The sequence below is a fragment of the Gallus gallus genome, chromosome 12, assembly GCF_016699485.2.
Source record: "Gallus gallus isolate bGalGal1 chromosome 12, bGalGal1.mat.broiler.GRCg7b, whole genome shotgun sequence".
Classification (NCBI taxonomy): domain Eukaryota; kingdom Metazoa; phylum Chordata; class Aves; order Galliformes; family Phasianidae; genus Gallus; species Gallus gallus.
The window spans coordinates 7,170,397-7,195,499 of NC_052543.1; the positions used below are offsets into that span (position 1 = coordinate 7,170,397).

The 25,103-nt window shown below is 38.0% G+C and overlaps 1 protein-coding gene and 1 long non-coding RNA gene across 4 annotated transcripts in view; one reads left to right on the forward strand and one right to left on the reverse strand.

Moving 5' to 3' along the window:
* The window catches only part of DCP1A (decapping mRNA 1A), a 32,603-nt gene extending 9,412 nt beyond the window's left edge, over positions 1 to 23,191 (reverse strand). For 2 of the 3 annotated variants that reach the window (XM_004944567.5, XM_004944566.5), the window contains exons 1-6: positions 23,028 to 23,191; positions 22,021 to 22,061; positions 20,105 to 20,232; positions 11,407 to 11,473; positions 7,115 to 7,253; positions 3,483 to 3,602 (exon numbers count right to left, since the gene is read on the reverse strand). In XM_004944567.5, the coding sequence (XP_004944624.1) occupies positions 3,483 to 3,602; positions 7,115 to 7,253; positions 11,407 to 11,473; positions 20,105 to 20,232; positions 22,021 to 22,061; positions 23,028 to 23,162 (630 nt within the window). In that variant the 5' untranslated portion in view covers positions 23,163 to 23,191. Of the gene's footprint in view, positions 1 to 3,482; positions 3,603 to 7,114; positions 7,254 to 11,406; positions 11,474 to 20,104; positions 20,233 to 22,020; positions 22,107 to 23,027 lie in introns of all 3 variants that reach the window. The other variant, XM_015293406.4, reaches the window with a different exon arrangement.
* Positions 81 to 17,991, forward strand: LOC121106676. The gene is made up of 2 exons (XR_005839456.1): positions 81 to 563; positions 15,267 to 17,991. It is a non-coding gene; the product is annotated as an uncharacterized LOC121106676 (long non-coding RNA).
* Positions 23,192 to 25,103: the final 1,912 nt, after the last annotated feature.

Consider the following 25,103-nt stretch of genomic DNA (forward strand, 5'->3'; position numbering starts at 1 on the left):
AAGGCAACTAAGGTGACACACACAGTAACAAAAACAACCCAAGTCACTTGTTCTCACGTTCTCCTTCCAAAGAGAAGATATCAACAGAATGAGAAAGCAAATCAAAGGTAGGGTTGGCCAGATCTGTATGCATTTCAGCTGCTGAAGAAGCAATACAGTATAGTTCAAACAGTTATCTAACATTTCAAACATTTTTTGAAGCATTTAAGAAAACAACATCAAACCTAATGAATCACAGGCTCATATATACCATTTTGCAGAAAAAAACACTTTTTCTCTAGGAGTATAATCAAGGAGTTTGAGCTAATTCCTTATTCTCTACTTGCCTGTTCCACCAAAAAATAAGCAAAATTTATTCCAAGCCTGTTATTTTAGCTGAAATTGTTTCAAATGCATTTTTCTACAGAGTAAAGAAACAGCTACTAACAACGGTATCTCAAACTGTTCCTTTTTTTTTTTTAGGTTGCACAGGACCAGAAGTTATGTAAAACAGCTGGACTAAAATACAACCTTCTGTTCAGAAGACTCAATGGCCTGCAGCGTAACTCCAGCATGTTCTTATGGTAAGTCAAAACAAAGACAGTCTCTTATAACGACAACTACTATATCATGACATTGCTATGCTTGTTCTAATTTTACTTACGCTGACATCAGCAACCAACGTACTGCAGTACAGGTAACATGCAAGCAGCCTAGCACAAAGCCTTGAGCTTGAAATCTTACTGAATTCTGCCCAGGTTACTTATTTGTGCCACCATTGCTGTTATTTATTATTAGCTAGCTTAATGTCAGACACACTCCTCTTGCAGTTAAGACATTCTACTGTTTGCAAACCTTGTTAATTCCTACGCTGGGAATTCTTCCTATGAAGCTGTTCTGAAATTTTCTCCACTACTCTTACCATTGTAGAGACCCCTTCTTCAAGGACAAAAATTCCATCTGAAATTCTGCTTTTAACCTCAGTATGATGAATTGACTAGCTTTTCTTTATTAACTCACTGCTATCTACCATGCTCTGATCCCAGTCAGATTAGCCACTTACATGGATACAGTCACAAACAAAGTTAATTCCACGAGACTCATCTCTGGCTGAGGTGTATTTTGAGCTTGTCATCAACTCACTGTGTTATGGAGACCCTTCTCTGCAGGGGTTTGCAAAGAGGGCAACAAAATCATTCTACTTGATAGGAACAGAGCGTTGCCCAGAGGGTTTCTCCAGAAATCATTTCAGATACATTGAGACACGTGAATTAGCAGTCAGAGCTGCTGCTAAGAAATTTAATTTCAGTGTTCTAGTTCAGTTTTACTGACCACTGGTGCAAAAACATTTCATGATACAATTTTTTTTGAACTGGATACGTAACTTGAACTTCCAGATATCACAAACAGACATTGATTTTTCATTCCTAAATCTGTGACGTCCTTAGCATGAAATCAACATACAAATGTGACATTCTAGGAGGGGTTTCAGGATCTCACAGTACTTATATGTACAGTAGTTTTTAATTTCACTGGTCATCTGCTCTAATGAAGTGAAAATGTATTCTTACTGTTGAAATAGTGTTTTTTTCATTCTTCCAGTAGTTCACATTATTAAAAATGAAATGAAGAACAAACATCTTTGTACTGTATTTGAACCCATCCAGCTTTACAAAAGTATAATGTATAGTAACCACTTTTTCTCCTCCAGTATCTCTGCAGCTATAGTTTTAAATTGCTCAACAGAAAAGGCATTAAAGTACACTACTTTACCTGCTCTGTAAATCTGTTAATTACTTCACAGCAATTTACTAAAATCTTACCTAATTTTTTCCTTTGTTACTTACTAGTGGTTGGCAAGTTCAGCCATTTCAGCTAATTATGTGGCCGAAAAGATAATGTCTTCTTTTAAAAAAAAGCCTCAGGCAGCCTGCTGCCAGGCCCCAAGCACAAGCATGCAGCAAACACAGCTGGCTGCCAGGGGTCAGTCTATCACTCGTGCTGGTTCTAAATCAGAAGTGCTGTTGAGATGGTGGAGAGCACTGTGACAGTAATCCCAGGAAACTTCCCTTCACCTCCTGTTTTAACCCATCGACTTAAACAGACTTTTGCTACTCATATCCTAACCTGAACTAGAGATTATTCATTTTTACTACAAATTAAGTATTTTGTTTATAAGTATGAAACGAAAGGCCGCACACATTTTCCTCAGGCATTTCCTTTTTCAGACATGGTGGTTTACTGCATTCAAAACATAACAGTAAAGCTACAGGAAGGAGCTGGAGGCAGACATTTCCAGATCACCTCAGTGGGGTATTTTCTGTAGAGAACTGCTCCCGATCTTTCTGTCCCCACTGGGTGGCACTGTAAGCAGGTATAAGTTGATACAGAGAATTCAGATGTAGCACAAATCATTTTAAAACAATTTCTTGAAAGTATTGCATGAAGTTAAAGGTCCCTTGTTTATAAATGCTTACCACAAAAAGTAGCCAATTAAAGTCAATTAATGAACTTTTGCAGCCTATATTTCAACCGCTCCAGTTATTATACTGTTTTATAACAAGATTCCCATGGTTCAAAGACACTTAAATGAAGCATAGGTTATTGTCACTAGTTTAAAAAAAACAAACAACTGTGGCTTACTCTTCAGTGACAGTGGTTACATTAGGCTTTAGAATCTGTAAGTACATAGATGCCGACTGAACATTTATCTAACATTTACCTGAAGCAGATCTAAGCACTACACATGCAATTAAGTTACCACAAACTTGAGCAACATCCTTTACTGACATTGCTGAAGTAGTTTTGGAAGATATTCCTTACTGCCAAGGAATAAATGAAAAGCTGAAGTTTAAAACAAAAAAAATACTAGAAAATCCAGCAATTCAATGATTTCAGTTACTAGGAGTGTAGCTACAGGTTTGGAGGCAGCACAGACAAGCCTAAACTACAGGTCTCAGATACAGGAAAGCAAGGGCTTGAGTTTCTGTTTTGAAGTCTGCAGAACAGTGTACAACTGACTGATGCCATAATCACTCTGTCACTGTGACAGAGATAATTTTTGTCTGCTTCCTCACTCTGCAGTCATCTCACACAGACCTCCACACTATCATGGACTGACAGCGTAGAGTCCACAATAGTCCAGAATCTAAGTTGACCCATTTAAACACACTTGAATATTCACAGTAGTGCGGACACCATCTTATATTTTTAAGCATTTAGGCGAAAAATGGATTGTAGGCTCCTAAGAGTCTTAAAACCCACTAGTTTATCTAAATGGGGGTGGAGGTGGTGAATCATACCAGCCGATCTCAGACAAGCACAGTCAGGAGATGAGAATAGAAAGTAAAACCCATTCTTAAACTGAATTTACACTTCCAAATGTATTTATATTAAAGTTAAGCACAATACATTCATCAAGATGATGCTGCAGGCATTTTTGGTACAAAAACAAAGTACTAAATAAAGAAGTAGAAGCTTATATATGTTTGAATTAAACTTACTTGATCTTGCACTTGTAATGAAGTGTTTTGTTCTGAAGTCTCCGTGCTTTCTGGCTTTGTGGAATTCGCATGTTGCTGCACACCAGAACTTGACATGACACTTAAATCATTGATCTGATTCTGAGGAAAAAAATAGACATTTTGGTCAAAATACTGACTTTTGACAGACACTGTAGAATTCCCAAGTTTCAGGAAGTAACATCATACCAAGATACACACCATCTGGCATGTGTTCATAACGCTTTTCATTTTCAAAGAACTGAATAAAAGAAAATAAAGACAGGCTTTTCACATTCTTTTCCTGCATCAGCTGCTAATGAGGACATTAAATCAAGAATTTAATACTAAAAGCAACTTAGAAAAAATCTTCTCTCAGAAATCATTCTAACATGATGGGATACAGAGCTTGCTGATGACTTATTTCCACTAGATTTTAGTAACGTGAAAGCATTTTCAGAAGATGTTAACTGGGTTTTAGGTGAATAAGGCTACTTTGACTTCCTTGTCCCGTTAATGGACATGAAGTTTACATACTGTTTACAGATTGAGTTGACTTTCACATTTAACAAATACATACATAAATTACATTTATTGCAATTTAAAGCACTAGTGGAAAAGCAACTGTAGAACCAACAGTTAAGCATTCAGTAGATGAATTGCACCTTATCCTTATGATAGGGCTGAACATCAGCACAACACAATTTCTTTTGTCACTTACCTGTTATAGCAATAAAATATAGATTAAACCTTACAACAAGTAGTTAGAAAATCTGAGCTTTATTATTGTTTTCTAAATCTATTTAAAGGGATAAATACAAAATCAAAGCTATCTACAGACAGAGAGAAACAACTGCCTTTATGCCTTTTAGTCGCTAACTTGAAAAGTTAGCAGGCCTCTTTTGGGGCCTGAAATGGTGGACTGCCTTACAGTTACGGAAATGAAACAAAGCACAGTGTTTCCCCTCACTAGAGGATAATCTGCAATGTTTCCTTTCTCAGAATGAAATACACACAAAAATACTATAAAAAATATCCATTCACTTCATTAAAAAAATCTCAGAATTCATTCATTTTCACATATGGCCTTGATGGAGCAAGTACTTGAAGGATTAAGCTGATTTGGAATCCTAGATTAAATCACTCAGACCTTCATAAATCTCTTTTTCACTCTCTCTGCCCCCTTCTCATGCTGACACTCCGCCAATCTCATGTGGGCTGCACACAAGGATTACTGTATGATCCATCTGGAATGTACCATGCAGATAAGTACTTTCTGCTCCTAAATACAAATTCAAGTGTAACTATTGAGTTCCATAAAATAATTAAAAAAAAAATTCAGACAAAGGATACCTTAAGAAGCCATCTTCAAGTTGCTTACCTAATCATATTAACAATGATGTGTGCTGGTTACAAGTAATTCCAAAGTTAACATGCCTGAAGTTTGGCACTAAAGCTGAAGCAGTCAGTAGAACATTCTCCAAGAAGTTTACTCAATTCTATTTATCTACCAACTTGCACAGAACTGAAGTCATAGCAAGTTAAGGGATTGAGTTCGGCAGATTCAGTTTTCAGCTCATACACATATAAAGCAAAGTTTTTCTAAACGCATCAGGCAGCAAAATCAAGATTGAGACGCAAAAAAGTCAGATATGTAGTACATCTGTGTATTTCCATACTGTGTGACAGCTGCCACAGTCTATTTATCAGTATTTTACTTTTTTACAGAGCTTCATCCATTACGTTTAGAATTTCTGTTTCTAGGGAAAAGCTTCCAACACTCTCACACAAAAAAAGACCAGAAAATTAAGAAAGAAGCTGAAATATCCTCAGCGATTTCTTTCCTTTAATAAGAAAAAAGCCTTTCATTTCTTCAAATCTGTCTCAATTGATTCAACATTGAAAAATGAGTCATTCATCTTTTGATGCTCCCTTCTGTGCTCTCACGAAAACTGCTACTTCCACAATGTTGGCTCTCATACAAAGACACATTTTCCTCAAACAGAATTAATGCATTAAGCATTAGAAGCAGGTTTTTTTTTTTGTATTTACATTAAAACATTCTGAAAACATTACTGTTATTCACAAACTAGTATCCAGTCCAGGTCAACTATGGTCTGTGGCCTGTCACATTCACCTATCCTCATGAGGAAACCGAACAGAAGTTGGCTTACACGTGTTATGGCTTAGTTCACGTGTTATTTCTTTCCTCCTCATTCCACAATGTGTTGTAGCAACCTAGAATCCTATGAAGATCTTGCATTTACTCAGAAAGAATTTTGAAGTGTCCCACAGCACAAGAAATGAAGCACTGAAATGCTTCTACCTTTCTCCCACCAACACAGCTAAAACAACCCATACCATATCTGTGCTACATTATAATTACTATTGCATATTCTTGTATATTAGGCTTAGAAAGAAATGCCCTCAGAATTTCTAGGGCAATTCGTGCAAAACCCAGAAAAAGCAACATTTGTCCTCCACACATGAATTTGGTTCTCAGGACTATACAAATTAATTCCTTCAAGAGAACTAATATTGTCCTTCATTATATAAACTTGTGAATTTAATACTGGCAAAAGACACCAGACTCACCACCCTGAGATAATTTGTTATAAGGACAGACACACAGTAGGCAGGATGAAGTAGTACACTAGGGAACAGCAGGAAAATGTTACACCTGGTCTGCAGCAATTAAAATATGCTTTACAGAATGTAAATGTGGGCTGACAATATTGCAACCCTTTTCCATGAGGTTTTTTTTTTTTATTACTACTGATATTTTTAGGTATCATTTTCTTTTGCTACTCCTAGGGATAATTTTCCTCACAGCATTAGAAGTTTCTGTAGAATAGGTCTATCAAGTTACATTTTCAAGTTGCATGACATTATCAATGAGACTTTTTCCTAATATAGTATAGGGAGGAAGGGAACAAGGCAACAGCCTGACAACAAGGCTACTGGAACAATGGTAGAGGATACTTTCTCTTTAAACCACAGTTGAATATGTTAAATACTATATAGGAAAACTGTATAGGTTTTCTTGCCAAAGCAATTTGGTATGCAACCCAATGAATGCTGTTGATTATGGCATCAATAATAGCAAACCTCCTCTAGTGATTTTCAGTAGAGGAAAAATGAAAAACGCAAGTGTCAGCTACTATTAAGGAGCATTCACAGAAGTGAAGCTTCAGGACCACAAAAACAGACAGTCATCTACTCTTCTACACTGTTACACATATGTTCACATTTTCTTTGTGACTGATCTCAAGACATGGCAGTAGATGAATACTGATAATATGGAGCCTCTGCATCTATTTTGGAAAAAAAAAATCTATTTGTTGTGTTTGCTTCCCCAGGTATCCGTTTTTAAAACAGTACTTTTTCTCCAGGAAGTAACAATTCAAATATACAAAGTTACAGGCCCAATAAACAATGGATTACATGTGCTACTTTGCAATCCTTAGGTGACAGCATACTACACACTACAATTTAGTATACAAGAATACTTCTCTACCATTGCTCTCTCACACATCACAAGGGATGCATTTAACCAGACTACATACGAGGCCTTAACCTCTTTACTAGGAAGTGTTTTTATTTGTTCATAATGCAAGAAAAACACATTTTCTTACTCGTTCATATTCAACCTTGGCTTTACTAAGCATTTCCAGGATGTCAATAGGCCTGTTCTCGCTGCAGCCATTTGTTCTGCTGGGACTTTTTCTGTCCTGTGAAACTTGTTGCGATCTCTGAGCTTCTTGTTCTACCACTCTGTAACAGGAAAAGAGAAACGGGTTTGAGAAATTTTATCTTGAATGAACACCTTGTAGAAAACAGTGAAGAAAACCATAATACACAGCATATACACACATTTTGTTCTGCTTAAATGAAAACCTAGCATATAGTTGGCCAAAGATATAAACACAGCACTGGTCTTTAAGTGAACATTTGCCTGCAGTAAACACCACTTCTGTAAAACTGTCACATTTAGACATTTTTTACAATAAAATGTGGACATCAGTGTCGTACAAACAGCATACATATTGTAACAGACCAAATAAAATAGATTTTCTTATTCCTTACTTCTTCACATGCAGTGTTTCCATTCTTAACCACACCAAGTCACGTTATTCAACAAAAAAATCAATTACAAACCAGTTCTAATGTAGGACAAAGCCTACCATTAGAAAACAAAACACTCAGAGGAAGAAGAGCGCTGGATCATACCAGATGTCTCAGGAGTCAGTCTGGAAAGAAGCTTAGAGCAAGCTACCCCTTGTCCCCCACTAAGAGCTTTGGAAAGAAGAGCAAACCATTTTCTTCTCCAGCTGTCTAGCAGTAAATCCAGTTACTTGTAGGCTTACAACAATGCACTTCCTCTGGTCTTTGACACTTATGGTTCATTCACCAATTCTTTACTACCCCTATTGCCTTAAGACTACAAAAACTCGTTAAAAGATTATTTAGATACACACAAGGAAGATGTATACCTCATGTATTTCATTAATGAAAGTAAAGGCAACATAAATTTCAACTTCTAATCCACATGCAGTTCACAAGATATACATGGCCGTGCAATGCACTAACGCTTATCTTCTTGAAATAAGCACACACCAGCCTGTAATCCCCTCTTTTTTAAGCCTGCATTAATCAAATATGTTAAGAAAAAACAAGCACTGAAAGCAGGGCAGAGCTCTGGAGCTGGCACATCACTTAAACTCTCATGTTGTGGAGCTGATGGGGGAGCCGAGAGGTGCTACCACAGCAATCACAGAAAGCGTCAATCATTCCAGCCTCCAGTTTCTCCTGGTCAGCTAGGACTCAGGAGTAACTCTGGAATGTATAGACTGCTGAGTAAATACTATTTTTATGTACCTCTACGCTAACACTCCTAAGGAAAAAAAATAGCACAAGTCTGCAATTCCTCCCAGTTTTGTAGCAGCCAAGACCCTGCAGTAGAGTTAAGCTGTGCTTATTTGAAGAAAGATTAGATTAAAAAAGGCAACAGACTTAACCAGGAAAATTAGTTTCAAAACTTCTAATCATACATACTGCTTATTTAACCAGATTTTCATTGTTCAGTAAAGCTTTCTCTATTTGTATGCAAGCATTAACCTGCAAACCTAACTCAGAATCTGGGGGCCAATCTACTCTGTCAGACAATTTTTATGAACTGCAACATGTGCTGGTTTGGCTGAAGCAGCTCAATACTGTACGAGCGTTTCTATGGTGACACCATCAGAGTACATTTTGTTCTAGCACCCCACATGGTCATACAGTCCTGACTTCGGACTTGTCTAAATGTAAATCCAAAACTAGGGATAAGAAAAGGCAAGGTGAAAGAAACAGAACACTTTGCTGAGATTTAAGTGTCAGCAGGGCTGCAACAGGAAAAATAAATATTTCAGTTAAAGGGCAAATTCTGGACAGCTGAAGTCACGGATGTTCTGCCTTGTAGGTGAAATGAAGGCTTGTGACTTCAGACTTTCTTTTCCTTACTAGTTGGTCCAGAAGCTTTCAATAAAACATCTTCCCATTGAAATGGTACTAGCTGGTATAAAAGCAAAAAAAATTTCAACAAGTATATCAATTTTACAGAAGTGTTTCAGAAGTATTTCCACAGAGCATTTTACAATTGTTTTCTTGTGTCCATTACAAGGTGTTACTTACCTTTTTCAAACTTATTTAAAGAATAACAGAAATTATCTTCTCACATTGACAAGCACAAACAGCTCTTCTCCAGATCTTGCCTTGTGCAGGTTACATTCAGATGGTGGTGGGGGTAAACATGGAACAGTGTACCCCCAGAACTCTGAGATACTCTTCCAGTTTTAGCTCATTGCTTGTATCTCAGAAAATAGTTTAGGTCAGATGGCTGAAATAGGTTAAATCAAGCCTACAAACTAACCTCAATATAAAAATATTACAACTTACATGTCAGAAGTCAAAGTTTCACAAAGACTTGGATTCTGGCAAATTTGAAGAAAAACTCTGCTTTATGCCTATGCCTTTTAGAAAGCTCATCCTTCACTAACAATTATTTCCACTTGACCTAAATTAATTCCTTCTGAAGTGGTTTGAACAGTCCTATAAACTTCTTCCACACGAAGAAGTATTCTAGAATTTTCTAAAGAAGCAAACATTCAGAAATACCTTAGCTGGGGAAAAACATCAAAAGAAAAAGCTTCCACTAATGCTAGTCTGTACACTGAGTATGCTCTGTATGCAGCCAGGATTAAGACTTCTTTAAGCAAGGCCTGCTGTTTCTTTCCATTATATCAGATAGTGAAAGAGGCACAGATTCCTTCAGGGACACAGTAGTGGTTGTGACAGTTTGCTCAAGAATGACTGCAGTTACAGCACTGAAAAAATACCTGGCACAACCTCACAGAAGAGTATGGGTGGAGGACATGAGAGAGAGGCAACATGAGAAGTGAAGTTTGGCGATTACAAAGCCTGTGAAGAGTAATTTACTTTTCTCTTGAAAGATAAGGCACCAAAATATAAATGGAAGGCTGGCAATCTTGTTAACTCAATTTGGCATAATAAGGTCAACTCAAACAGCAGGAAAGGGAATGCAAATCTCCCTGAAACCTTTTATGGTTATGTTTTTGAATCTCCAAGGTGCTCAGAAGTCAGTACATTTTCTGGTAAGTGATACAACACATCCCACCTAAACCAACCAGTACTAACAGACATTCCGAAATTCCACTCCTCATTACAAAAAACAACAAAACAAAATATTTTGGGAAAACAAATAGTTACTCAGAAATACACTGAACTAAAGTATGGTGGGGCCTGCCACCATGTAGGGAAATGCTGAATACCTCTCTCAATATACAAAAATGGCTTTTTCAAAGTTTTTTGTTACTCCTAAAGCAATACACATAAGCATTTAGGCATTCTATATACTAATAACGCAGACAGACTAAATGAAAAAAATCACTTAGGTAATGAAGGACTTATTACAAATGACAATCATACTTACATGAAGTTCTACACTGGTTCAGAAAAATTTAACATTCTGTAAGTATTCAATCAGTAAGTTTTTCTAACTACGTATTTCTCTAGTTTCACTTGCATCAAGTTTGAACTGACAATGGTCAAGAGAGGCATCAAACAGATTTTCAGGAATGTTAACTCTAATTCCAGTTTCCAAGATGCTTACAATCCACAATCACTCCAACACCAAAATCAGCAATTCATCTTGAAATGACACTCACACTACATCTATTTTACATATTATGTCTGCCTATCTTTAAAGATGTCATGACTTAAAAGACATTTTGTTGATTAAGACATCCAACAGAAAATTCAGAAAGTAGTAATGGTGAAGAAAAGCAAAGTAGAGTACAAAGGAAGAGAAAATACTCCATAGAATACATTTACAATTTGCTATTCTGCATTTTTGCTCGGGTAACTACCCATCACACACTTCAAACTTTCCTTTCGCAGAATCACAGAATTGTAGGGGTTGTATTGAAGATGTGCTTAAGCCTATTCTCATCCTTTTCAATAAACCAGGCTTAATCAGAGCACAACACACCTGAAGGAATAAAAAAAATCCAAGAAGATTCTACCCCAATCACAACATTAAGCCATACCATACTGCAAACTATTCACTCAATGCTCCTTATGTAATTTTTAGTTCTCCAAGATTTCACCCACTTCTCCCACTCTTCTTTAATTTTTTGACTTTAATCAGGAATAATGATCAAACCTTTAAAATATGAAACAAACAGCCCAAACACCAAACAAACCACACAAAAAAACATGCCTTTATTTGTTTACATTTTCTGCCTCAAAGGATTTTTTTGCCAGTATTATTCTTTTAAGCCTCTCTATGCACAACAAGAGTACAAGATAATACACAGTGGTCGTATTATGTAAAAGAATTATAGAATAACAAATCAGCAGTACTTACTTAGCCATGAGTTTTGCTATTCGATGACAGTCATTCTTGTCGTAAAACCAGATACTGTAAATTGACACTTGAAAACAAGAAAAAAGGCAGTGTAAGACAACAATTGGTAAATAAATAAATCAGTAGGAAGAAAGCAAAAAAACCCAACAGCCCACTGGCTCTGCAATGTATGAATTAACATCAGTATCAACTCAAATGTCCTCTGCATGTTCAAATACTATTTAAAAAGTGATTATAAATAGCATGCAAGCAAATACACATACAATGTACATCAGATTAAATGGATGATTACAAAATGTTGATGTTTGATCACAAATAAAAATGTCAAGAAAATGACATATCAGATGCCTTCTTACTATAGGTGCAACCTTCTGTTTAGAATGATAGATCTTACCACTAAACTAGGCTAAAGACCACCCATGTGTTCGTTTTTTTGAACACTCATTTTTAAATTTGCCAGTTTTTGAAGTTCAACAAACACGTTCAAGTTTGAGTTACAGTACAAGAATTCAGTCAGAGGCTCTCTGGAAGGCGTCCTCTCCAAATTCTTTTTCTAAGGAGTAATAGTATAGGAGGGAAGTGGAAGCAAAGCTCCAATCACACTTTCACATTCATGAAGCAGCTTAAAACTAGATGCATATTGAACTCTACTCATTGACAGCAGCAATGACAAAACAGTGAGGGCAAAAGGTTTTTAGCTCAGCAAGGTACCAAGCTCAACCTGGCTTTCAGGACAAGGGAAACTCCCCAAAAGTTGGCCATGGTAAGTCCTGACCATTCAGCTGAAAGACGCATCAGGGTGAGAAACATGGCCAGCAGTGCCACATGCTATTTACTTCTTCATCAGCAACCACATCATAAAGATGGCCTTGATGTCCTTTTTACCCTCACACATCCTCATCTCCTCATGGGATGGCCCACAGCTGCGCCAACACAACAGATCCGCAGAACTGTATTTGATTCAATTCACAAAGCTAGTTAATTCACATCTTGCTTCACCTATGAAATTTACCAGTGCAGAATGTATAAATAATATCTCAAAAGGCAATTAGACATTTTACATGTTGCCACATTTTTAGCCTTCTATAAGTCATCCTTATATTGCTGTTCATGTCAATATTTTTTATTACATTGATGTCTGTAAAGGGAAGAAATGAGTTAAAAATACATACACTGCTTTTTGTAACCAGATGTAAACGGCATCTTGACATTTCAAGATTTTTATTTTTTAAAGACAAGTCCCTCCCTGCCCCCTGCAACTCAAGAGTCTCAACCAAAGCCCATTCAAGATTACTTCAAGTCGCAGCAAAAATGGTGGTTATTTACCAGAAATTCCAGAACTTTTAGTTATCCTAGTCTTACTGTATCGGACCAAAACAGCTGTGCCCACATCTTCTTTCAATCTATCACATAGTAGCATCCTAAGGCAAACTAAAGTTGTTCAGAACAACAATGAATTACAACTACATTCATTTAAGCATTTGTTTCTTTAGAAGATCTTGAATAAGTAATAATCAATAAAGCTCTTCTAGTCATAAGCAAATAAGTCAGTATAGCACAATTTAAAGAAGTCTGATCTAGAAAACCAGATAAGCCAATTAAAAAGCATTTCATACATGTAGACAACATTTATGAAAAGTTTATGAAAATTGACTTTAAAATAACTGGTCATCTACTGCATTGAAACCTGGAAGCATTTCAGTTTGAGCTATCTCTTTAGTCATAAAGTATATTTTAATGCTAAATAAAAGCTCCTTCCCATCCCTGACTCCGTTACTAGATAAACTACTAAAAGAAAGCTTCTTCAAAAACATACTTGCTGAAGAAATGAAGATAAGGAACCTATAATGATAACTTAACAGGACCAATTATAAGAGTGACACACTGTTCTGAAGTAGATTCATATCTTAGCTCTGTCTACAGAGTATCATTCCCACTTTACATTAACACACGTGAAGTCATAAGCAACTCATACGGAAGCCAAACCAGACAATAAAATTACTGGCAAATTGTTAATCTTCATCTAAATTATTCTCAGGCATTAGGTTTCTGGGCAAATCCATTATGCCATTTTTATTAATAATAGCAATTCAAGTATCATCTATACAAGTAATGCCCAACTTCTCACGTTGACCTCTTCTATATTGGGATCCTGTTGCCTCATGGAGCAGTCAGATTGCTGTTCCAATGCTGTCCAGCTACTAGATCTAACTCAGAGCAGGGATAACAACACCACAGCAAGAGGCCATACTCTGGCAACATAACTAAGGCTTCATTACACACCTGTAGGTTTCATTTTGAATTAGTGGAAAGAGACAGTGTTACCACTCACTCCCAGAACTTTGCCATTACTCATACTACTGCAATCCACCCCTTTCCACATGGGAGTTTCATCCAGGCCAGTTCCTTATTAATGTCTGCACATCAGCCTGACAACCAGGCCGTCTGGCACAAGAGAGAGGACAGGAACAAGATGCTCATGGCTGCAGAGGAAAGCAAAATTGTTGAAATGTTCATGAGAATACTATGTCAAAAGAGAAGTATTTGGGGTTCATTAGGAGTGTCAGTTTGAGAGACTGCAGACACTACCATCTCTTGCCTGAGGCAGGTTAGCCATCTGTGCAGATACAGCTTTATCTCATCCAAAAAGATGATACATTTTAAAAAGTTACCATAACTAGTTGGAAGAGCTGATGGGAGGAGTGATAAAAATTATTTTACAGTTCCATTTTATATATTATACAATGATTGAAGCAGAAAAAAATCAAACTCTGCAAAGAAAGGATCATATTTTGAAATGTATCCTAAAACACAATAATGGCAATAGCTTAATCTCACTCCCATAAAAAAGCTGACATAGGCATCATTTTACATTTCAAATAGAGTTAAAGACAAATGCACATAATTAATGTCTCTCTAAGCTTGTACTTATTTCAGTGGGATTAGCTGAAATGTCAAGTCCCCGCAGACACTCAGCTCTAATCTCCTTCTAAGATTCCTCATTCACTATTTTTATTTTTCTTAATTTTAATGTTAGCATTTACATAGATTTATAAATCAGTAGAAATCATTTTTAAAAGTCCCTCCCATTCTTATTGTTCTGAATACCTAAGGACCTTTCACAAATGCAGTTCACAGCACAACCCCACTAGCAGTTGCACAGGGGTAATTCGGCAGGCGGCAAACAGCATCCAGGACGCAGAAGCTACAATTTGATTAAGCATAGCATGGAATGAGAAGCGCTACTACTGTGGGATGCTGAGCTATGGCAGAAAAGCCCTTGCAGTTAAAATGTCATCTTTCGGGTCAAATGGAATATTTTTAGCACTGCTTAACAGCTTTCAATGTTTTTTCCCCCTCCCCCTGCTTGCATTGCTTCTTCTGCTGTAAAAGTATCAAGAACAGGCTCCTTTCTTATCTCTGACTAAACCACTGAGTTAATGTGCTTGCTGGAGAGCCATTCAGCTTCACTAGTCAGAGATATCTTGTATGCTACACACTGCCAGCTGAAGGGGGAAGAGATAACGAGAGACTTTCCTTAATAGTAAAGATTCCCTGTTCCGGAACCAACCAGAAGTTCTTTCAAAGAAATTTAAAAGCCATCTAAAAGAAAGCAACTCATTTTGGTTTTGCTGTTCTAAAAACAAGTTTAATTAATGACAATATAAGAGGCCCAGAGGACAGGCCCTTTGTATCCACACTGCACAGTTACAAGTATAAATCTCACAACATCCACTACTTTTGTTTCACTAACCACTACTCCCTTGGACAAGGAGTAAGAAGCAAGAAAAGAAAAATAATCCAAATACTGACCATTTATTTTAATACTTAAATTTTATGCTTGGCATCTGCCTTTTCAGGACCATGGAAATAAATCCACTCGGCCTTCCAAGAGGACTACCCTGGATTAAAAAGCCTTTTAATCAAGATCAACACCACCCATACAGAGGGAAAGTTATAAATGAGAAGGACTTAGAAGAATACCTCTTGGAGAAATGTAGAGGTAAGTTGGTCATTATCTAAAACTTTCACTAACTTTATTATTTAGCAAACTATCTACTTGCAAAAAATATTGCTGCACAGTAGTGACCATGCTCCAAATTCTCACATTACAGATTAAAGGAAAAGTACAGGACTTTCAGATTGGGCTATCACTATTTTAACTGGCAGAACTATATGCATTTTTTAGGAAAGACTTGAATATCCTTTTTCACTAGATACCAGCAAGAGGAAACAAGCTTAGGTTGGTGAAAAATACATCACTAGAATTCAGTGCTTTACAAACATGTGCTCTGAACACCCTGAAGAACGTGCATGCATCCAGACAGAAAGCTAGCCAAGGTTCAATTGTACACTGCAGATTAAACAAAAATAAGTAACACGTTAAGTATGAAACAAACTAAAGAGGTCTAACTTTTGAGGAGAATTCTAAATGAAAACATCTGTTATATCACCAAAAGAGAATTTTACCACATTTCTTGCTTAATTCATTCTTATTAGGAGATAATAGTTTTCTTATTCTGTTTAACAATAGACGTAGAATACTTTTCTTTCACCACTGCAACTGGTATAATGTTTAATTCATGACATCATGACATTGTCTCAATCATGACACTGTTTCATTTTTGCTTTAGGATGTGACAGCAATGAACAAAAAGCACAAGTTTTCAAGGTGTTTATAACACTGCTTGAAAAGTATACATAGCCTGTTTCAAAATCTTAGGTTTACACACTGTTTTTCAGCTTAAATTGTCACAATTTTAAGCTCAGAAGGATTTCTCAGTTAACTGGAAATATATTAACAAAGTATTGTTTTCTGAGGAAAAAAGACATTAGGCTTCAAGTACTAAGTAGACCCAACATACAGCAGGTATAAGAAATATATTCTGTCATTTGATCTATTCTGGTAGTAGCATAGCCATGAAAAACTCCTCGTCCCAACCTGCATAAACAGGAAAAAACCCAAAGAGAAGACAGGCCTCCTTTCCATTGGAATAGTAGGATTCCATCAATTGTACTTAAAATATTTTAAGAACTTGAGAAGGCCTTTGTGTAATTAGATAAAGAATCTCAAGTGTCAGCTTAGCAAAGCTTAGTTTTATTATACAGCAATCTAAAAATCCCACTGTATATGCAAAACATAATTTGAACAAATCCAACTGTAAAACAATGGTAAAACCCACAAATACTATTATCTAGCATGATAGACAGACCATTCTTACAGCCTCCAGCCAAATAAAAACAATGGTTACATTCAGTTTGCAAAATTTCTCTTAAAACTTGTTAGTGGCTCTGCATAGACTGCTGTATGTCACCCAGCATCCTCAGGACAGCTCTCATGTCACTTAAGAAGTGCTGGAGACCTGAACACATATACACAAGATAAGGGCAAAGTCCAGAGCCAATGAAGCCGTGAAGTTTAGAAAACAGCAGCATCATCATCACTTAGACATAGAGCCTCTCTCAAATACGTGGTAGTACAATGTTGTTTTGATCATCTTTTATTTCTGCCATGCCCTGGGGAAGCATAAAGCATGATTTGCCATTGATCCTGTTATAACCTAAATATACTGCTGTTCGGCAGAGACAAACAGCAGTATGAACTAACGTGATTTTGCAGTTTTAAATCAGGTAGTCTGAACTAGCAAGCTAAGGAAACAATTGCCCGTTCAATAGGTCAGCAATTTTAACAGGACAACTTAGAGTCTTGCTCAAGAAGGATAGAGAAAACAGCCTAACAAATGAGATTATTCCAACACTGTCTAAAAGGTATTTTTATCTTGTTCAACCTAGCAGTCCATCCTCTCCATCATTAAAAGATCTCAGAAGAACTACACATTAAATTCTTACAGTTAGACAGCACAAAGCCCTCAGAGATGTGCACTACCTTACCCATTGACTTAGAATTCCTATTTGAATTAGAAAAAAATGCAGAGGTTTTTCACACCAGCTGGCAGCTGAGCAGAAGCAGATCATTTACTGCATGAAGAGATCCTTCATCAGCAATTGCCTCACTTACCCATACAACTAGAACATAACCGTGTTGAAGTCTGTAAATACAAACCAGTCCTAGAGGTGACATTTTTTGTTTGCTTTAAGTTTTTTGAATACTATGCAGATAGAGCAGAATGTATTTAATGCTGAAAATTTTCACTCTATGTACACATTTTTTTCCTAATTAATTCAATAGATGGAGGTCAGGCAATTGGGGAAATTGTATTCAGGGAAGAAAACCCAAACCCAACAACTACATGCAGAATATAAGAGTTAGCAGCACTGAAATAGCAAGGAATAAGAAGTTCAGATATAGTTTCCTGCACTTTTTCAAGTTTGTTCTTTAGGAAAGCAAACACTACTGGAACACAAAAATAATCAGCTGCCCATTGTGGTACTCAGGGAAATAACTAAAAAAATACTACCTACAACTAACATTCTCTACTTACAATCAGTCTAGACACAACTACATTCCTTCCAGGAGACAGAACAGTGATGAAATAACAGATCATTTCAGACCAGTGTCTTTCAGTCAGAGTAACAGCAACAATGGCAAAAATAAGAGGAATAAAGATACTTTCTAAAATGCAATTATTTCCAGTATGAAGTCTGTCATTCTCCTTGAACACCACTGCTGAAATTCCTTCCCTCCTTACATGATATAGAAAACTATAAAATGTTTATCCTAACTCCTATAAGCCTCTCACAGATCTTACACAATAGCATCCCATAGGAAAATGACAGCTCTTAACAATGACAGAAAAGAACCTAACTAGCTTTAGGGGCTTCTAATTAACTCAACACAGGGCTTACCTTCTCTGACTGCTCTCTCCCCTGTTACTCCCACTAGCATATATGGTAATTCCACAACATTTCCTACTTATACCGTTAGCAGTTCCAACCAACAAAAGAGTTGGCAACTTCCTACCTCTCGCATGTTCATCTCATATTTGCGATTACTTCTACTGCAACCTCATCAGTAATCCTGCACCTACCACCATCTTCTACAGCTCCTCTTCCTTCTAAACCAAATGACTTGCTTAAATGTCCAAGTCAGTGTAGTACTATCCCCGCCTCACAATTTCTTGAAGATCATTTACTTCCCTATCTCCCAGACTTTTTAATTTAGTGGCAAGTTTTGACTTTTTCCTCTCTCTGCCACTTATAGGAGAAGGATTGCTAAACCTATTAAAAACAGAGACCTTCCACCTCAACTTGTTACCTGCTAACATAATGGAATCTATTCTACTTCTCACAGCTCCCATAGGCTTTTCCAAGACAGGGGGTGGTGCAGAGGAGGACAAAATAGGATTTATGTTTGACTCTTCACTTAGGTACACTGAAGCATAGCCAAAACAGCATTCCTATTTCCCATTCAGGGGGACATTAGGTGATATGCAGTAGAGACTGTGTTAAGGAAGCAACTTATCCAGACAATATACAGGTTCTCTAAGTAATTCAGTAAGAACATATCATTAGACACTAATTAGACAAGAACATATCATTAGAAACTAATTTCAAGAACTTAGTCTAAGTCAAGGATATAAAACAATAGTTTTATATCATGAGTGCTCTCTACTCTGTGGGATATCTTTTATTTCACCAGCTTTCAAGAGAACTTCATATGCACCTTCATTACCTCTTTAAGAGCAATCTAAATTCTAGATTGAGCTTTTTGGAGTAGTAGGATTTTTTACGACGTGCCTAACATAGCACACAGGGACTCTAACTTAACTGCTAACCCAATGCTGACAGTAGAAATCAAGAAGTAGCAAGAACACATTACTTTCTTTTTAACTATACATCTGCCAAAATTCACAACTTGCTGGAATCTAGATCTGAAGAAGTTTAGCAGACATTTGTCTCAAGAGTACACACAGTACTCCAGAGAAAGAAACTAACACCTGGAGCTAGGCAATTCTCTCAACCCCTTCAAAGAACCACTGATAAATATTTAAATTTTTTTTTTCCCCACAAAAGCACAGCTCTTGAAGCCCACAGAACTACCTGATAACATTTATCACCTAGTGTAGCAATTAGACAGATCAATAGGATAGGAAAGACATTACAACAAAGGTGTGATGACTAAAGGACTAGCACAATAGAGAAATACTATAAACGAAAGGGAGAAGATTGCTCACCCATACCATAAGATTCTAGGTTCACAGGGGAAAGCTTCACCAAGGAGGGATCTCCAGGAAGAGATCCTTCCCCCTTGGCAGTCAAGTCTTAAATGAGGTCTGAGAGGTGCAGCCAGGCTCCACCCCTTCCAGTCACACAGCTGGATTGCCTTCACCTGTGCCCCCAGGGCTGACCGGGTCCTTTCTCCAGGTGCTCAATCAGTGGTTCAGACCAGGACTCAACAGTTCCCATACACTAAGAAAATTATCAATCTTCAGTATTCTTTAATAATGCTATAGCACTGTGCATGTTTAAATTAAACCAATGAGGCCGTTAATTAAAAACATGAAAATAACAATATTGAACTTTCATAGTCTAACCCATTTTTATTGAAAGCAGGTGATCATCACAATGCATTGTGCTGCTACTTACATAAATCTAGCACTGTAGACAGAAAACATCCCACATCCCACTGGAACCTGGCCCATTGCATTATGCTTGAAACACACCACAGTAAGAAAAAGCAGTCTAGGTTATAAAACAGAATACCACGTTCATATCGATTAGAGGAACTTATACTCACAGCTAGCATTTCTGTAGAGAAGAAATGGTTCATGAAGCTGAAACTCCAAGTCTTTATTCACTGGTTCAACTAGGTTGTGCATGTTCAATCGATTCACTATTGTAAAAACATGATATGGAGAAGCGGACCTATTGTTTCAATTAGAACAAAAGCAAGGAGTAAGACCTTGAACAACATACACAGTTTTCTGAAACAGAGTTATGAATTAATCCTCAAAACTATTATTTTATGAACTGAAGCTTTAGTAGTCCTGAATATCCAGTTCTTGTTCTTCCATGTCATTTCTTGGCAAGCCAACTAATCTCAATTTAAAAACCATGTTTAACTCAACTATTGTTAGAATTAACAGAACAGTTGTGAATTGCTGAATCAAAGATATGCTGCAAAAAAATACTGTTCAAAACCAAACAAAAATCTCACCAAAAATGAGGCCAGGATTAAAGTGTGTACAATACATTTCATAATACAGCTTTAAGGCTTTTTAATCTTTGGCTAGAGGAGGAAAAACAATAAATCACACCACTCAGTAACTTCTACTTTACTGTAAATAGGTCTGACAATAAGTTGTTAATTTAAATATCAGGAAATTTATGCAGAGGAGAACTAGAAGCAAAAAAATCTCTTCATAAAGGGAGACACTGAAAATAAAGACTTCACTTACTGTTTTCAAAGTAGTCAGTACAATAATTACAATTGTATTACTTAGTAAAACAATTTTTAATATCTACATTTTTGCTAGACAGTGGGTTGAAAGACAAAACATCAAGCAAGTAAGCAATGGGAGTTCAATTACATCTGCTTCCTCTTGCTGCATGAATGCCACACTCAGCTGTGCCCATAAGCAGCCACATAATGAACACAGCAGCACAATGAAGGCCTTTGGGGAAGAAGTTTGTTTTAGGTCACTCACGTCTAATAAAAATAATTAGCTAAGAAAACAAAAGATAAGATACTAGGGCAAAAATCAGACATAATTAGGTATTAAGTATAAAGATTTTTATAGCAACATGGCCATGTTTACTGAATGGCCAACAACAAAAGGCAAACAGTCCTTACCATTACAAGGTTGTCCGTAATGCTCCTAACAGAGCTTTTGTGAAATAATCAGCTTGTCATGGGAAAACTCTCTCTTTAGTTTTTTGTTTGATTGTTTTACTTACACTATTTCCAAATTTGGAACTCAAGCATAGTTAAGAGCACTAGGTTATTTGCATCCCTTTCCAATGCCAAGATAAAATAATTGGAACAACCTTGTTTGTGACAGTCTGCTTCGGGGCAGGTTGATTACGTCTGCATTATTCATATCTCACACACAGCAGACTTATTTCATTGTTAGGTTTCTGATTTGTAATTTAAGAAGTAAATCCATTTTCAGTTTTTATGCAATGCTTCTGAAGAAAATAATTCCTGTGCACTCCTTTTCTTTACCCCAAGTAATTGGGAATTTCTTTCTGTTCTGATGAGAGAATCAAGAGGCCCAGGAGTGACTTAACTAGCATCATGCATTTACAGAACCAGACAGGATATGAAAGAAATAAAGTGATGAGGGATTATTTAATTTGTCATCTATGTTGTTCTCATTATCAACTTCACACGTGTTAGAGAAGCAAGGATTTCTCAGCATTTAACAAACTCATAACCAAATGCTACCGTATTAACAAATGAAGATTGATAAACTATGTTTTTGTGTGGATACATATGAAGCATTTATTAAGTACGAGGATTTTTCAGCAGTAATTTTAACAGGGTTATTTGTCCTTGCACAAAGTTTAGTCCTCTCAAAATACACATATATATGTTAATAGCTAGACAAACGTTATTGAATGCAATAGATCTACTATGAAAGCTGCTCATGCAGCCACCTGAGTCTTGTTTTCTTCTTAGAGCAGAAAAGAAGACATCAAAATAACCCTTACCTTTTGTACACAAACAAGGTACCTTCTATGTCAGTCTTCTCCTACAAAAAACAGTAGGTATGTTCAGGGAATATTCTTGCCAGCTTCTGTATAATGTTTTAATTAGAGAGATAATTTACAATATTGTTACCTTGCCACAAAAGTTTGCCATCCCTCCTTTTCAGCAATGACCTGCTTTTTCCCTAGTAAAACTAGGGAAATTAAATCCACTTCCAGGAGATCTACTTCATTATTAACTCACCAATGCGTTATACAGTGTACAGCCAGCCTGACCAGTCAGAGCCAAAGGCCTTGCTCACAGCTCCTTATTCTCACACACTGGCTGCTATCTGCACACAGCAGACAGGTTGTTTTTCCACGTCTTACTTAAATGACTACATTATCAGCACGGACGACAACAGAACAACATAGCTATGCACCACAGCTGCTTTATGCTTTAAATGTCCAAGTTCACCACACATGTGAAGGTCCCAAGTGCTGAGACCCACACACAGCCCCAGGGCTAAGCACAGCAGGGTGAACTTCCACGTATTTATGCCTTCAGAGCTTTGTGATGACACGGCAGCAGTCAGGGTAAGCTGGAGGGGCACAGTACGCCTACGTTCTGACCCTCGGTAGGGCTTCTTCCTTAAGCAATATCTCTAAAGGTGCCTCTTCCCTGCCGTTCGGACACCAACACCCAAACCAGAAAGGAAAACACCTCAGGCCAAAGCTATGCTTTAACGCAATGACGAATGCTCCTTCTCAAACCCCGCTGTTCCTGAAATAGGGCTGTGAGCAACAACCGACGGCGGGCACGCACCGAAACGCCCGCCCTGCGGCAGCAACCCCTGCCCCGCCACCGCTCCGGCACGGACCGGGCCGTGCACGGTTCTCCTCAGGCAAAAACGCCTCCTGAGCCGAAACCTGCCGGGGGAAGGCCCTAAACCCCAAACCGGGCGGCTGCGGCCCCATGACGACCCGCTGCCCCGCGGCCGGAAGAATCGGGAGAGCCGCTCTCCACTTACCCACTCGTTAGCCTTCGGGCTGAAGCTGTAGAGCGCTACCTGCCCGGTCACGTCGGCGATACTGGTGATGTACGGGTCGTGTTGCTTGAGGGCCGCCAAGCTGATCTCCTGCCCCGCTCTGCTCGCGGCCTCCATCTTGGCTCCCGGCAGCCACCCGCGGGGGCGGGCGAGAAGCGGCCACGCGGTGTCACTGCGCGCTCGGCCCCTCCGCCGGCCGGAACGCCGAGCTCCGCGCCTAACGTTCCGGCCGCGGCTTGGGCCCCCGCCGGCCCCGCTGTGCCCTGCTCAGCCCCACGGCAGAGCCCGGTGGTACGCGAGGCTGGTTGAACAGCCCCCGGCTGCCAGGCGTCAATGGGCATCCCCTTACTCAGAAGAAAACAAACAAAATAAATACTCCCTTTTACTTTGTTACATGGCAGCTGTCTTTGCTTTTAACAAATCCGTTGTGATCATTTAATGAAATTGCCATCAGTGGAAGATAAAGGCAGCACGGTCTGCATAAAGAATGAAGAGACTGAAAACTCAAATTCATGTGACACCGTGTCTTACAACAGAGTATCCTCCAGTACTGTACACCTGTACAAAGAGATCCAGTGTGAACTATGTCAGAGGAGATGTTCAGTTTACTGCAGAGTTGTCTCCCCACATCTGGGCATGCCGGGAGCAGAAATGGCACGAGCATACATAACTTCAAAGCTCACCGTAGCCCAGGACTTTGGGCAGATGTTGGGCGCTCCATCCTGTACTGCAGAGCAGCACCCATGGGAGTTTGCTGTGCTGCAGGAGGAGCTGCAGAGCACGGTGCAGTCAGTGCTACAGACTCAGTGGTTCTAATCTGGTGTCTGATTATTCCATGGTCTACAGCAGAGTATGGGAATATGAAAACCATTCTGGGAACGTAGAGAACTTCACGTAAACATTCCCTCACCACACAGGTGATGTTCCCTACTGCAGATAGATAGACTTCTGATTTTAGCAGTTAGCTTTGCAGTTTAACCTTCCGGGGGAATTGCCAGGTCTCTGCATGAACCAATAGCTGAGCACCAGGTGCAGCTAACACAGGGAGCTCAGCTGCAAGCCATGCACTTGAGTGATCTGAAGAGGTGGAGCCTGGATGCTCCCCTCCTCTGATTTAAGGGCAGGGTTAGCAGGTAGGGGAACTGTGTCTTTCTGAGACTGTGCTTCTTTGGAGCAGTTGCTGGCTGTTGGAAGGGGTGAGTCAATTTCACTTTTTTTTTTTTTTTTTTTGTCATTCTGTTTCACAGTGCTTGTATCCTAGGAAGAAGTTCTGTTATTGCATTTGTTTGCTCTGTATATTCTTTTCCACAAAGGTAGGTGTTTAAGGTTTAATGAGGGTCTGGATGTTGTGTGGCTCCATAAGAAGTCTTTCTTCCCAATAGTAGGAAAGTCAAGTTCCAGAAGGATGCTGACTTACTTATTTTCAAATTAATTTTTTTTTTTCATTGAGTGCTAATTTATTTCTTTTGATGTCAAACAGTTCTATTATGAAGTGAAGTTACTGCTTTTTTTTTTTTAAGGTAATCTAGACAAAGAATGCCTATGCGTTTCTTTCCACTAACTTGCCACTGAACCCTGAGACCTAAACACAAGTTAAAGAAAAATCATACAAGTTGTAGAGAATAACCCATGATGAAAGCCCCACAAATCTTCCATCTACTCTTTCCATTAAGAGGGCCTCATCTAATCTGTGAAACTCAGATTAGATTTTTCACTGGTTCTCCTAGTGAAGTGCATAAAACCAATTCCATTGAAGGGTAAAGAATGGGCCATAATATGATGTCAAAGAAACTCTGTAAAAATGTCTAGCTATCATTTCATAATGCTTCAAGTTTGCTAATAAAGATAGTATGAAGGACTTCAATTCTGAAAGCAATATCTTATAACGAAGGCATTCAACTTTCAAAAGACTCAAATGACAAACAACAAACTTTTTAATTTTTTTTAAAAAATTTTTAAATGGCATCTGGAACACCAATTTATTTCTTTCTACAAGGTTACTATAGAGCAAAGGTATCCTAAAATGAAGAACTTAACCAAGGACAGCTGTCTGTTGTG